The sequence below is a fragment of the Callionymus lyra genome, chromosome 9 (genome assembly GCF_982586985.1).
Source record: "Callionymus lyra chromosome 9, fCalLyr1.hap1.1, whole genome shotgun sequence".
Lineage (NCBI taxonomy): Eukaryota > Metazoa > Chordata > Actinopteri > Syngnathiformes > Callionymidae > Callionymus > Callionymus lyra.
The window spans coordinates 24,764,808-24,777,614 of record NC_141826.1 but is presented as its reverse complement, the minus strand read 5'-3'; the positions used below and the strand labels follow the sequence as shown (position 1 = coordinate 24,777,614).

Here is a 12,807-nt window from a genome sequence, read left to right as displayed (position 1 = left end):
TTGAAGGAGTCAGTAGATCATCAAACACAGATGTTTCTTGAAGGAGTCAGTAGATCATCAAACACAGATGTTTCTTGAAGGAGTAAGTAGATCATCAAACACAGATGTTTCTTGAAGGAGTCAGTAGATCATCAAACACAGATGTTTCTTGAAGGAGTCAGTAGATCATCAAACACAGATGTTTCTTGAAGGAGTCAGTAGATCATCAAACACAGATGTTTCTTGAAGGAGTCAGTAGATCATCAAACACAGAGATGGTTCTTGAAGGAGTCAGTAGATCATCAAACACAGAGATGGTTCCAAAGCTTAAGAGCAACAGTCATTCATTTGATTAAAAATTAATTTGAATCATTGATTTCTCTCCTCTGGTCCTGAAGTTCAGGAACCATCAGTAGATTCTGATCCACAGACCTCAGAGCCCGAGCTGGGGTGTAAGTCTGGATCAGATCACTGATGGAAGATCTGACCATGAATAGCTCTGAAAGTAAGAACGAGAATTTTAAAGTTGATCCCGAAAGAAACTGGCAGCCAGTGAAGAGTTTTAAGGAGAAATGTGAGTTCTTCTACTAGAGCGGCTCAGAATTCTGGCTGCAGAGTTTAGTATGAACTGCAGTATGAATATTCAGGCAAACGCCTCTAGTCATTTGTGCAAACACACTAAGATGGCCGTCTCATGTGTTGGTTGTGGAATTTTACTGTAGTTGATGTCTTCTAGAGAGAAACTCTTTTTTTAGTCGACTTACACAGATGTCTGTCCTTGTCCTTGAACCAGACTCAGTGTGAGTGTCGACTTGACCTGCAGGACCTGACGAATAACTGAGCACTTGGATTCTAAAGAGAGTCAATGATTATTTAATATGAATTAAATATGAAAGATATAAACAGATCCTTCTTGTTTAGACACAAAATAAACTGTTACAATAATCTAAACAAGAAGAAACAAACGCATGGATTATAAACTCCAGATTGTGTTGTGACATCATTTCCATAAATTTAGAGATTCTTCTCGGTTGAAACAGTTTTTGGTCAGTTTTTTGTCCATGTATTAACATCAGGGACGAGACACCATCTTCTCAGGGGCCCCTTGGACACGCTCCAGTCTTATAATCACAAACAAAGCCATTAGTAAAAATAGAAACCACTTAGCCCACATCCACGTGAACCCTGTTATTGTTTGAGTGCCGATAAATAATTTATGAACGCCAACAAAAACAAAACATGGAACTTACATTGTTAAAAGCCTTTTTGGAGCCTTTATTATACCAACTTCAGCACCATTTTTTTTCCTCTTTTTTTTTCAACCATTCCGCAACAAATAAATGCATTTATTGAGACGAGGAAAGTGTAAAAGCAAAGCTCGAATCCCGTGGAGGTTTATTCTCACGAATATTCTCAGCTCTGAAAAAACGTTTTTCATTTTCTCTCTTCCTCGTCTCTCTCTGCTTTGCTAACAAGCCCGGCGCTGCCTGCGGGCGCAAAACTGTGTCGTCAGTCCTAAAAAGAGACTTCACATTCTAAGCCACCATTTAGATTAGGATGCCACTCGTGTCAGTCTGGAGACGAACCCCAATCCACAAAAGCATCCTTTGCTCGCCCCCCTCACTGTCTCCCCCCCCCCCCCTCACCCTCCCCCGTCTCTGCTTGATTCAACTGACCAGGATTAACTCCCATTACTCGCCGACTGACGGCTCTAAAAGTGTAATGTTTTACACCTTTGTTCCGTCTATTCCTCCGGGATTACTGTCAGGTTTTTTTTTTTTTTTACTGCTTCTTTGTCCGCCGTCGCAAACACGCCAGTCACAGGATATTCATTTTAATCCATCCCATAATACCTGATTAGAGACAAGTGCGATTAAGACTTTGTGACGTTGCTTTCATGTTGATTATGTTGATACATGCTCACGTAAATGTAATCTTGTGATGCATACACCGTTTTAAATCGGACTCCAGCTGAACACGCCAAATATTTGTTTGTGTGTTTGTCCTGATTAATGACGCGTTTGTCCACTGATTTGTTTGAGTGCTCGTATGAAAACCTGTCTCTTCATTTGCAAAATAACTCAAAAACTGATCAAATCATTTATATTTATGAGGACAATTTCTACCCATTAATACTGATGGGAGTAGGCTGTGACGCAGCTCACCATCAGGAGGAATTTAAGTGTTTTGCTCAAGGACACAATCTTATCCAGGGCTGGGATTGAACCCGCAACTTCTCAGGCCACGAGCCAATCAGTTTACCGTCTGAGATTTTAGTTTTTTGTGTGTGTTGCGAGCAATGCCAACTTTCGTCCGATCTTTGCCACCAATGACACTTCAAATGCTAAAAAATGAACCGTATAAGTAAAGTATATGATCAAATACATACATGAAAAACCCAGTAATTATACTCCAGATATGGGTGTAAATACAAGTATATATTTAACCACGTGGCCAAAACATATATTAAATATAAATATTTTTGCTCCATTTTTATTTAAGATGCTTGTGAATAAACTGAGGAGAAACTAAATCTCACTGAGCTATTTATATTCATTAATATTCAATCAAAACAACAGTCACGTCATTCGCCTCAGGCTCTTTAATTACATCTGTCAAGGAGTGGCTCGTTTAATTTGTCTTGTTGATTCACTAGTTTGTTTGTAAACAGAATTTTCTTTTCAGAGAAACTTTAAATGATTGGTTCGTGTTTAGGTATCAGAAGCAGCTAGATTTTGATAGTGTTCTCTGGCTTTAGATGATTAGTAATTCATGTTGTATGGCTGCTCATCAGTCCAGCTCCGGTAACAACAAGGTGAAACCAAAAAACTTCAAATAATGCCGAAAATTACAGCAAACAATTAACAAAATAAATCATTTTAAAGATGACAATATTTAGATTTTATTGCTCAATCGACAATAGTGATATGACGACTAGTGGTTGCGAGTTCAATTCTAGAGGTGGAAGAATAGGTCCTTGTTACGGGATCTAGTTGGGGTTTTACCTCAGGGGCCCAGTTTTATACAATAGCTGTTGTGAGGGACCATCAAGCGAAAATAAATGAGCGAAAAGTATAACATGAAGTAATAAAATCAAGCTAAATAACTCATTTCATCTTTTTGAGGGACACTAAACACAAAAATGATAAAAAAAAAAAAATGGCAGAAAAAGTACTGAAACAAAAACTATTTATTATACATTTAGAGACATAAAAAATAGGTAGAAATTCTAAATAATAATTGTTTGTTTGTACTTTGACGTCCTGAGGGCCACAAACATACAGTTTTCACTATGCCGAGGTCTGCATTAGGGGCTACTTCCTCCGCCTATTGAGAGGGCCGGCCCTGAGACTCCTGTTGGATTCTATCTATGAATTTTCTCCTAAAAACATAGTTAATCAAACATATTGTCGTATTGCACTGCACTTCTGGATTTATTGTCTGGTTTTAATGATTCCTCCATACTTGTTTTGAATAAACTATTCTTCACTTAACTGTTCTTTTCTAGATTTATCGTGACTCGGGACATTGTTGACACCCGAGGGGTGGAAAGAAAGCCTCAATACGTGATCAGGTTTTTACTGGGCTGAAGCGAAGAGCCTCCCGGCTGGTGAGAGAAGCGCTATCAGGTGATATTCAGAAGGGTCGTCTGCAATCTGACCTGTGTGCAGCACGAGCCACTGCCGAGCGACGCTCAGGATTCAAATCTAATTTTGCACTTCATCTTCCAGCTCATCTTAAACGCGACGCTTTGAAAAAGTGTCTGAAATACCTCTTGAAACTCTGAGATGTTCTATTAATAGAAAAATCCTATGATTAATCCTTCAAATATTTATAGTAAATGTGTGGCTGAGGCAAATAGAAGTTGGGCTTTAATGAGCCACTTAAGTTGGACTCTTGCTTGTATGGTGCAAACGTGCACAAGATCTCGCTCTCACGCCTTCTGCTCTCCTTGATGGGTCAGAGGATCAGACGGGGATGATGAACGGGTTAAACGTCTACAGTGATTAGACTCGCACTTGGTGTCTGCGTCCTCCAACACTGAGCTGAGATGAACAAACCCCCTCCTCTCCTCGCTCCCCTTTTTTTTCCCTCTCCCTCCCTCCCGCTGCCTCTCTCCATCCCTCCCTCTCCCTCTCTCTCTCTCTCTCTCCCTCTCTCTCCCGGACACACACACACACACCTCCCCACCAGCTCCTCGGAGTGTCTAATACAGTGGAAAATCAAAGTGCGAGTCTTCGCGGCTCAGACTCCGCGAGTGAGGCGCATGTTGACGGAGACAGGTGATCACACCTCCCACGTCCATCCGAATGTGGCTCCTGTGAAGTTACTTTACTCTGGATTTATTTTTTCTTCTCCCTCCCTCGACTCTTAAGAGGCGAATGATGCCAGTTTGAGGTGTTTTACGCGCGCAGCAGGGATGGATCAGAGACTCCACAGAGGCAGCTGGGTGCCAGTGACGGGACTGGTCATATGTTTGCTTCTGTGCGCGTGTGTCGTGGACCTGGTTCTCGCGCAGATCCGATACTCCATCCCAGAAGAGTTGGAACACGGCGCCTTCGTGGGGAACATCGCGGAGGATCTGGGTCTGGACGTCGCCAAACTCTCCGCGCGTCGCTTCAGGATCGTCTCCGGAGCCAAGAGGCAGTACTTGGAGGTGAACCTGGAGAATGGAATTCTGTTCGTCAACGAGAAGATCGACAGGGAGGATCTGTGCGAGCGGAGCCCGAGCTGTTTCCTGCATTTACAAGTTGTCATCGAGAACCCGCTGGAGCTGTACAGGGTGGAGGTGGAGATCCTGGACGTCAACGATAATTCTCCCAGTTTTCCGTGGAGTGAGTTTAACATCGACATCACGGAATCGGCGGCTCCCGGGTCCCGGTTCCCCATCGAGAGCGCACAGGACCAGGACGTGAGCAGCAACTCTCTGCGCTCGTACCAGCTGAGCGCGAACGAGCACTTCGTCCTCAACGTCCAGACGCGCAACGACGGGAGCAAGTTCGCGGAGTTGGTTCTGGACACGCCGCTGGACCGGGAGCAGCAGAAGAAGCACGAGATGGTTCTGACGGCGTTCGACGGCGGGTCGCCGGAACACTCGGGCACGGCGGTGATCACGATCACGGTGCTGGACGCCAACGACAACGTGCCCGTGTTCGATCGCTCCGTGTACCGGGCGAGTCTGGTGGAGAACGCGCCGAGAGGGACGCTGGTTCTGAAGCTGAACGCCTCGGACCTGGACGAGGGATCGAACGGAGAGGTGACCTACGCGTTCAGCGGACACGCGCCGCTCAAAGTGCGCGAGTTGTTCGGCGTGGATCCGTACACGGGTGAGATCCGCGTGAAGGGGGTCGTGGATTATGAGAAGGCGAGCGTGTACGAGCTGTACGTGCAGGCGCGGGACCGCGGACCCTCGGCGGTGGCCGTGCACAGCAAGGTCCTGGTGGACATCCTGGACGTCAATGATAACGCGCCAGAAGTCATCCTCACCTCGGTGTCCACCCCGGTCCAGGAGGACGCGACGCCCGGCACCGTGATCGCCGTCATCAGCGTCATGGACCGGGACTCGGGAGAGAACGGGATGGTGGACTGTCAGATCCCGAATAACGTTCCGTTCCAGCTCCACACGTCTTTCAAAAACTATTACACTCTGGTGACGAGTGAACATTTGGACCGGGAGACTGTGCCCGAGTACAACATCACACTTTCGGCCAAAGATCTGGGCTCCCCGTCCCTGTCCACCAGGAAGACCATTCTGGTCCAAGTGTCCGACATCAACGACAACCCCCCTCGGTTCTCCCAGCCCTCGTACACGGTGTATGTGACGGAGAATAACGCCCCGGGCGCTTCCATCTGCACGGTCACAGCGTTCGACCCGGATTCTAACCAGAACGCGTATCTGTCCTACTCGATCGTGGACGGTCAGATCCAGGGCATGCCAGTGTCCACTTACGTCTCCATCAACTCGGACAACGGCAACATTTACGCACTGCGCTCCTTCGACTACGAACAACTTCGAAACTTTCAGATCCTGGTCCAGGCGCAGGACGCGGGTTTCCCGCCCCTGGCCAGCAATGTCACAGTCAACGTCTTCGTTCTGGACCAGAACGACAACGCGCCCATCATCGTGTCCCCGCTTCCCAAGAACGGCACCGTGGCCACAGAGGTCGTGCCCCGGTCGGTGGACGCCGGCTACCTGGTGGGCAAGATAACGGCGCTGGACGCGGACGCGGGTCAGAACTCGCGCCTGTCCTACCAGGTGCTCCAAGCCACGGACCCGGGGCTGATCAGCGTGGCCCTCTACACCGGGGAGATCCGGACCATCCGCCGCCTGGTGGACAGAGACGCCACGAGACAAAGGCTGGTGGTGCTGGTGAAGGACAACGGGCAGCCGCCTCTCTCCGCCACCGTCTCCATCATCCTCACCGTGGTGGACACGGTCCCCGAGTCCCTGTCGGACTTCGGAGACCCCTCCCTCAACCTGCACCCCCCCTCCAACCTCGCGCTCTATCTCATCGTGTCACTGAGCACCATTTCTTTAATTTTCCTGGTGGCGATCATCGTGCTGGCGGCGATCAAGTGCTACAAGGACAGAGAGACCATCAGCGGGTACAACCTCCCCCCCTTCGCCTGCTGCTGCTGCGGGGGGTTCCAGCCCGAGCCGCCCCCGGAGGTCTTCAAGAAGTCCAACATCAACCTGCAGATCTCCTCGGCGGCCAAAGTGCCCACCAACTGCATGGAGGTGAACGGGGGGGGCAGCAGCCTCTCGCAGTCCTACTGCTACAAAGTCTGCCTGACCCCCGAGTCCGCCAAAAGTGACTTCATGTTCCTGAAGCCGTGCAGCCCGGACCCCGTACCCCGGAACAACAACGAGGCGCTGAGCGCCGACAACTCCTGGAACGCGCCTCAGAGTGGATCCGTGAACAACGGAGCGACGACCCCTAACGAGGTAGAGTGAGACGTGCTCGTGTGAGACGGTGACATTCACAGTGAAGGTCATGTGTCAGTCAGTCAGTCGACCCCCCCCCCCACCCCCCCACACACACACACACACTCACTATAAAGTGCCCGACGAGCTTTATTAAAATGTCAATCCTAATTGGATGGCGCTGGAACGAGACGATGTCAATTCCGTTTTTAATTGTTAACGACAGCTCCATATGATCAAATCCAAGGGAAGAAGTTCATTGAGATAAATCCTCCTATTGGTGTCGGATCTTGAAAGAAAAAAAAAAAAGTCAAGGTTATGAGTGTCATGTGAGGAGATTATCGTTCACTCTTGTGTCAGTCGGAGGGTTTATATCTCAGCCCCATTGTTGCTGGAGTAACAATATAGGGCAGATAGCCTCACTAGAACTGCGCCTCAAGGGCAAACGCATCCGACCCATTATACCAGACACAATGTGCTGTATTCACAAGGGGGACTAGCTGTCCATTATTGATGAAAAATGGCAAATGGCTGGTTTTGGGGAGACAGGGAAGGACACAGAGGGGAGGAGGGAGGAGGGGGCAGAGCAAGGACATAGCTGGACGGAGACGTGGGCCGCCTGTAGATCGCTCGCCGTTCTCTGAGGAAAGACAGAGATGTGGAGTCACTTTTATCAGCAGGGGTGGGTGTGAAGCGGGAGACAAAGAAAAGGAGAATTTAAGGAGACAGGACGTCTAAGGAGGCAGTCTTTAATTCCAGAGGAAGGAGCAGCGGCGCGTGAATACGTGTGCGTTGCTCATTATTGTCTCCCGGTTGTCATTGGAAGCTTTGATACACGACTCCAGCAGGCAGACTGAGAAATGTCATATCGGTCACTGTCTCTCTCTCACACACACACATATACACACTCACACTCACACACCTCCGGCTACATCGGGGATTTCGAGGCCATGAGGAGGAACAAGTGTCCTTCATACTTAATTGACTTTCTTACTCACCCGGTGGTGTCATGTCAATGTCACGTCAGAGGAGGAGGAAACAGCTGAATGAAGAAATGTGAGTGAGCTGCCAACAGCCAGCCGTCAGGGCCGGCACTCCAATTAGCCGAAGCAATCGGCTCGTTTCTCCAGGTGACTGTGGCCCGAGCTCGTCGGTGAAGCGGGTCAGGAATTTAAAGCACTGATGGAAATATAATATAACTGGCTTCATTAAGGTTTAATGTCAAGGTCAACTGACGCTTTTATACAAAGAAATATAGATATTTTCACCAACTTTGCATGTGAAACCATCAACGAAGTAGAAGAAAATGGTGGCTTTCGTGTCAAAACTTCCTTGACAAGTGAATGTCACGATTCATACTGTTGAGTTGGGAACATGTGTGGCAGATACTCTATAGTCGTAATATTCGCAGACATGCCTGGAGTCTAAAGTACGAGTCAGCTCGTGACTCTGAGCCCACCAGCACAGGCTGAAGGTTATGAGTCACTTCCCCTGGTTAGTTCACTTTCTTTATATTTTTAAAGAATTTATTTTACCATTCTTCATCAACCAGACAAGAATACTTTGATAAATACACAAAAAAAAAATCAAAGGCAAATTAAAACGGTAGACATATAATATCATTCGTAATAATTAAGAAAAATAAATGAATAGTGCTGAAGGTTATGAGTCACATTAGGAGCCCTGTGGTATTTTATTTCGTTATTTTCTCTTTATTCCAATAACAAGAATTTCAAGAATACAAGTAAAAATGAAAATAAAAGCCATTAGACACATTTTTTACATAATTCTTTTTCAAAAAGAGACAAGCATAACATAGTCCACGGTCCAAAACATAAAAACATAATACAATACTTTTATAGATAAACACAAAAAACTACCTAGCACTAAACAAACAAACAAAAAAAACAACAATTATAATATATGATCCAATCAGAAACTCTTAATGTTTGTCCAGTAAAGGTACATAAGTCGTACAACATACATTTTATTTAGTTTTTTCCTGTCTGTTCATAGCAGATTGTCTCCATTCAAGAGTCTTTCAAAGTTCCATAAAACAAACGTCAAAAGCAGCAGCGACTTCTTTGTATTGAACACTGAAGAAAAAAATGTTCTTTTGCTAAAACAAAATTCACATTATTTTTGAATAATGGTGTTAAAATGGCTGCTCCAGGATCAGTAGCAATTTTTCATTTTTTTTAAACTATTACATAAATCATTAACATTTGAATTTGATTAATTAGCATCTAAACAAAAATAGTTTTTGAAATGAAATGAATGAATGAAAAGTTTTTCAAGGCATTAGAATTTTTGAGTTTCTTCCCTAAAATATGATGAATCGATATTTTCCTCAAGAAAAGTTTCCAACAAAAGTTCTTGAACGTGTTCAACAAAGAGAAAAAAAAAGGTTTTTTTTTAGTTTGTGTGACCTTGCAACCGGGTCATAACTATTGCTCATCCTGGCAGAACCAGAGAGGGCCGAGGGTAAAAACATCTCTATGGTTTCCGGGGTTAATGCTGACCTTAAAAAATCCCTGATTTAACCTTGACCTGCATCGTGAGTTCATCTGAGCAAAAAATAGCTCATAGCACTGTGAACTTTCCACAGAGGGTTTTTTTTGGGGGGTTTTAATTAAAAATCTTTGCTGGAGGATCGCCGTGTAAATATTAATGTAAGAAAAATGATGCATAAAACCCACAAAAACAATGGCATGTGTAATTTTCTTAATTTTCTCCCTGGCTCGTTTTCCTTTGAAGATTAAAATCATGTTTCCCTTCATCCCGGTGGGGTTCTAATTGGTTTTTGTAGCGTGGCTGGCAAACAGTGTATTTTGAATACCGATTCTAATAATACACTTACATGGCTTTTTCTCTTGTTAACAACTTTAAGGGAATTAATAGAGCGTGGAATCCGTACTATGAGATGCAAAGCCGGGAATAAATATCACTCGGATGCCCTCCTTCACCCCTCCTTCAGTGGCAGGGAGGATAAAAGCAAAACTAAGTGACAGGCGAGTCATCGCTGAAGGCAACGGTTCTTGACAAAGCAGCTCTGCCTCCACGTGGTGGCAGCAGCGATTCATCCGAGCACAATCTGACGCAGGAACGCCATCAATCACTAGGGGGGGGAAAAAGACGTTATCCTGATTTGTGTGGTCATTTTTTAAGAGGTCTTGAAGGCGTCACTACTGACGGACAAATGTCTCCTTCTTTCGCAGCTGAAGCAGCCGAACACCGACTGGTCTCTGACCAAGAACCAGAACTCCTCCATCAAAAGGTAAAAAATAAATAAATAAATACAATTGTAAAAATCAAGTTGCTGACTCATCACCTTCTGTTTATTTCAGCTACAACTCCATCAACATGGACGGGACGCTCATGAGGAAGGCGTTGCAGGCCGACCCGGAGAACTACGTCACGTCCATGACCCCCGGACAGTACTGGACCTGGGGCTCGCGCGTGAAAGGAGGGAAAGGTAACACAACAAAATGGAAAAAACAAATGTGTTTGTGGTTTCCCTTGTGTTATCCCAGGGTCAAGGTGACCCGGAGGTCCGGAAACCAATGCGTTTGTGGTGCCCCCTGTGTTATCTCAGGGTCAAGATGACCGGAATGCCTGAAAACAAATGTGTTTGTGGTATCTCATGTGTTATCTCAGGGTCAAGATGACCGGAATGCCTGAAAACAAATGTGTTTGTGGTATCTCATGTGTTATCTCAGGGTCAAGATGACCGGAATGCCTGAAAACAAATGTGTTTGTGGTATCTCATGTGTTATCTCAGGGTCAAGATGACCGGAATGCCTGAAAACAAATGTGTTTGTGAGATCCCTTGTGTTGTCTCTGGGTCAACGTGACCCGAACGCCTGAAAACAAACGTGTTTGTGGGATCCCTTGTGTTGTCTCTGACCTCACTGGCTTCCATAAATACATATGCAGTGGTGGAGGACGTTGAACTTGACCCAGAGACAACACAAGGGATACCACAAACACATTTTTAATTAGTTTTTTCAGGCCTTCGGGTCACCCTGACCAAGAGATAAGAGTTTAAAAAATGTTTTTTGATTAAAATAAAAATGTAGTCCTTGTGCATAAAAGAAAATATCAGGAAACTTTTCAAATCCTTTATTGAACCAGACAGCATTCATACATCTTTGAAAACCTCTTGACAAAAATGTAATAAAAGGTTCATATTTCAGGCTAGAAGGTTGAATCATTAAAGGTCACATCACTCTGAGGAGAAAAGTAACAGGAAATCAAAAGTTTAGTCGTTAAAAAAATGCAGATAAATACTGAAAGATGTGGTTTGTTGATGTGATATTTGTTCACTTATAATAAGGAGCAACCCAAGAATGAGAAAATGAATTGATGAATAGAAGTTCCATAGTTTCTTATAGATGTAACTGATGAATCAAAAAAATAATTCTTGTCTCTCTGATGAATCCTCAGAATACAAGATGTCGCCCTCAGCGAGTGGACTTTCCTCCAGACCCTGGACACCACGATGCACACCCCCACCCCAACAGCAACAGCCCTCCATCCCCCCTCACCCTCACCCTCACCCTCACCCACACCCTCACCCTCACCCGCCGCCCGACTATCACCACAACATGTACATTCCTGGGACGCCGTCGGGCTTCTGCACGCTGAGGCCCGCGGTCCAGCGGAGCGAGCTGGACGTCTACAACTCCTTCTCCACCTTTGGCAAAAAGAGGCGCCTTCAGATGTCTCCCCAGGGGGAGGCTGCCATTATTAATAACGATCTGTACAATGACTGACCCCTTCCCCCTCCAGAGGACGACGACGATGGACAAGTTTCATTGTAAAAGAATCATGGGAAGGACCATGAGACACACGAGCGGTGATGTGATCGCAGCTGTGTGACAACTGACTTTTAAAGTGTGTATTCTTGTGACATTTAATGTAATAAATGAGTCCATTCCTGTTCCGTCGTTATCAAAGCTGCAGCTCAAACTCGGGCTGAACATTCGCTGCAACTATTTAATCACATCTCAATGAAATTGTCAAATACAAAAAACACAAAAACCTCCATTTAAGTGGAAGAAAATCAGCCTTTTTCATTCGTAATGCAATGAAAAACCGAGATAAAACGAAAATAAACTGAGAGCTAAGCTACGCGCTAAAGAGATATTATAATCACTTTTATTCATTTGTTGTTATTTTATTGACAATCAAAGAAAACATCTATATTTACAGCATTATAACTCGGACAACTTCATCGTGGTTTCATGTCTGTCGTTGCTAACATCCTCATTCATGTGAATATGTCATCATCATGTATATGCAAACTCACAGAGGCAGCAAACTGGGTTACATGTGTACTGTATCCGTTTAGAGAAATAAATATTTTTTCATATCTTACACTGGATTCATTCTTTCATTCTTTCCTGCACTATTACAAGTTGAAACAATTATTCTTCTGTTTCTAAACATGTTGTTTTTCCGGGTCAAAAAAGGGCAACATTTTAAAAAGCCATCTATGGGACCGAGTCATAAAATAAATCCATTAAAAATAGATAATATAATTAAAAGACGGTTTAAAACTCACCATTAAATTGAGATTAAGATCACAGTAAATATTGTAAAAGAAAATAAATTGCCATCTTAAGGAAATATAAAAATTGTGAGGAAAAAAAACAAAAGGGAAAAACATACAGAAACTAATTTATATACAACTTTATTTACCGATTATATATTTACTTAAATCATTAAACAAAATGATGGTTGCGTTACATGTACAGATATTTCAGAACTAAACATATTTATTTTAATATACTTGTGACACACAAAAAAATACAATTGAAGTGTTGAAACGTTGGCATATATAGATATATATATACATATATTTGTCTAAGATATATACAATTACTTTTTCTCACTTATTT

The 12,807-nt window shown here is 44.3% G+C and overlaps 1 protein-coding gene across 1 annotated transcript; it reads left to right on the top strand.

The window, feature by feature from the left end:
• Window positions 1–4,165: 4,165 nt before the first annotated feature.
• On the top strand, window positions 4,166–12,283 carry LOC148072422 (protocadherin-10). Its single transcript, XM_087799226.1, has 4 exons — window positions 4,166–6,925; window positions 10,123–10,181; window positions 10,252–10,379; window positions 11,351–12,283. Exons 1-4 carry the CDS (start codon window positions 4,400–4,402, stop codon window positions 11,677–11,679), a joined length of 3,042 nt encoding a protein of 1,013 aa, XP_087655352.1. The 5' UTR covers window positions 4,166–4,399; the 3' UTR covers window positions 11,680–12,283.
• The last annotated feature ends 524 nt before the right edge of the window (window positions 12,284–12,807 follow it).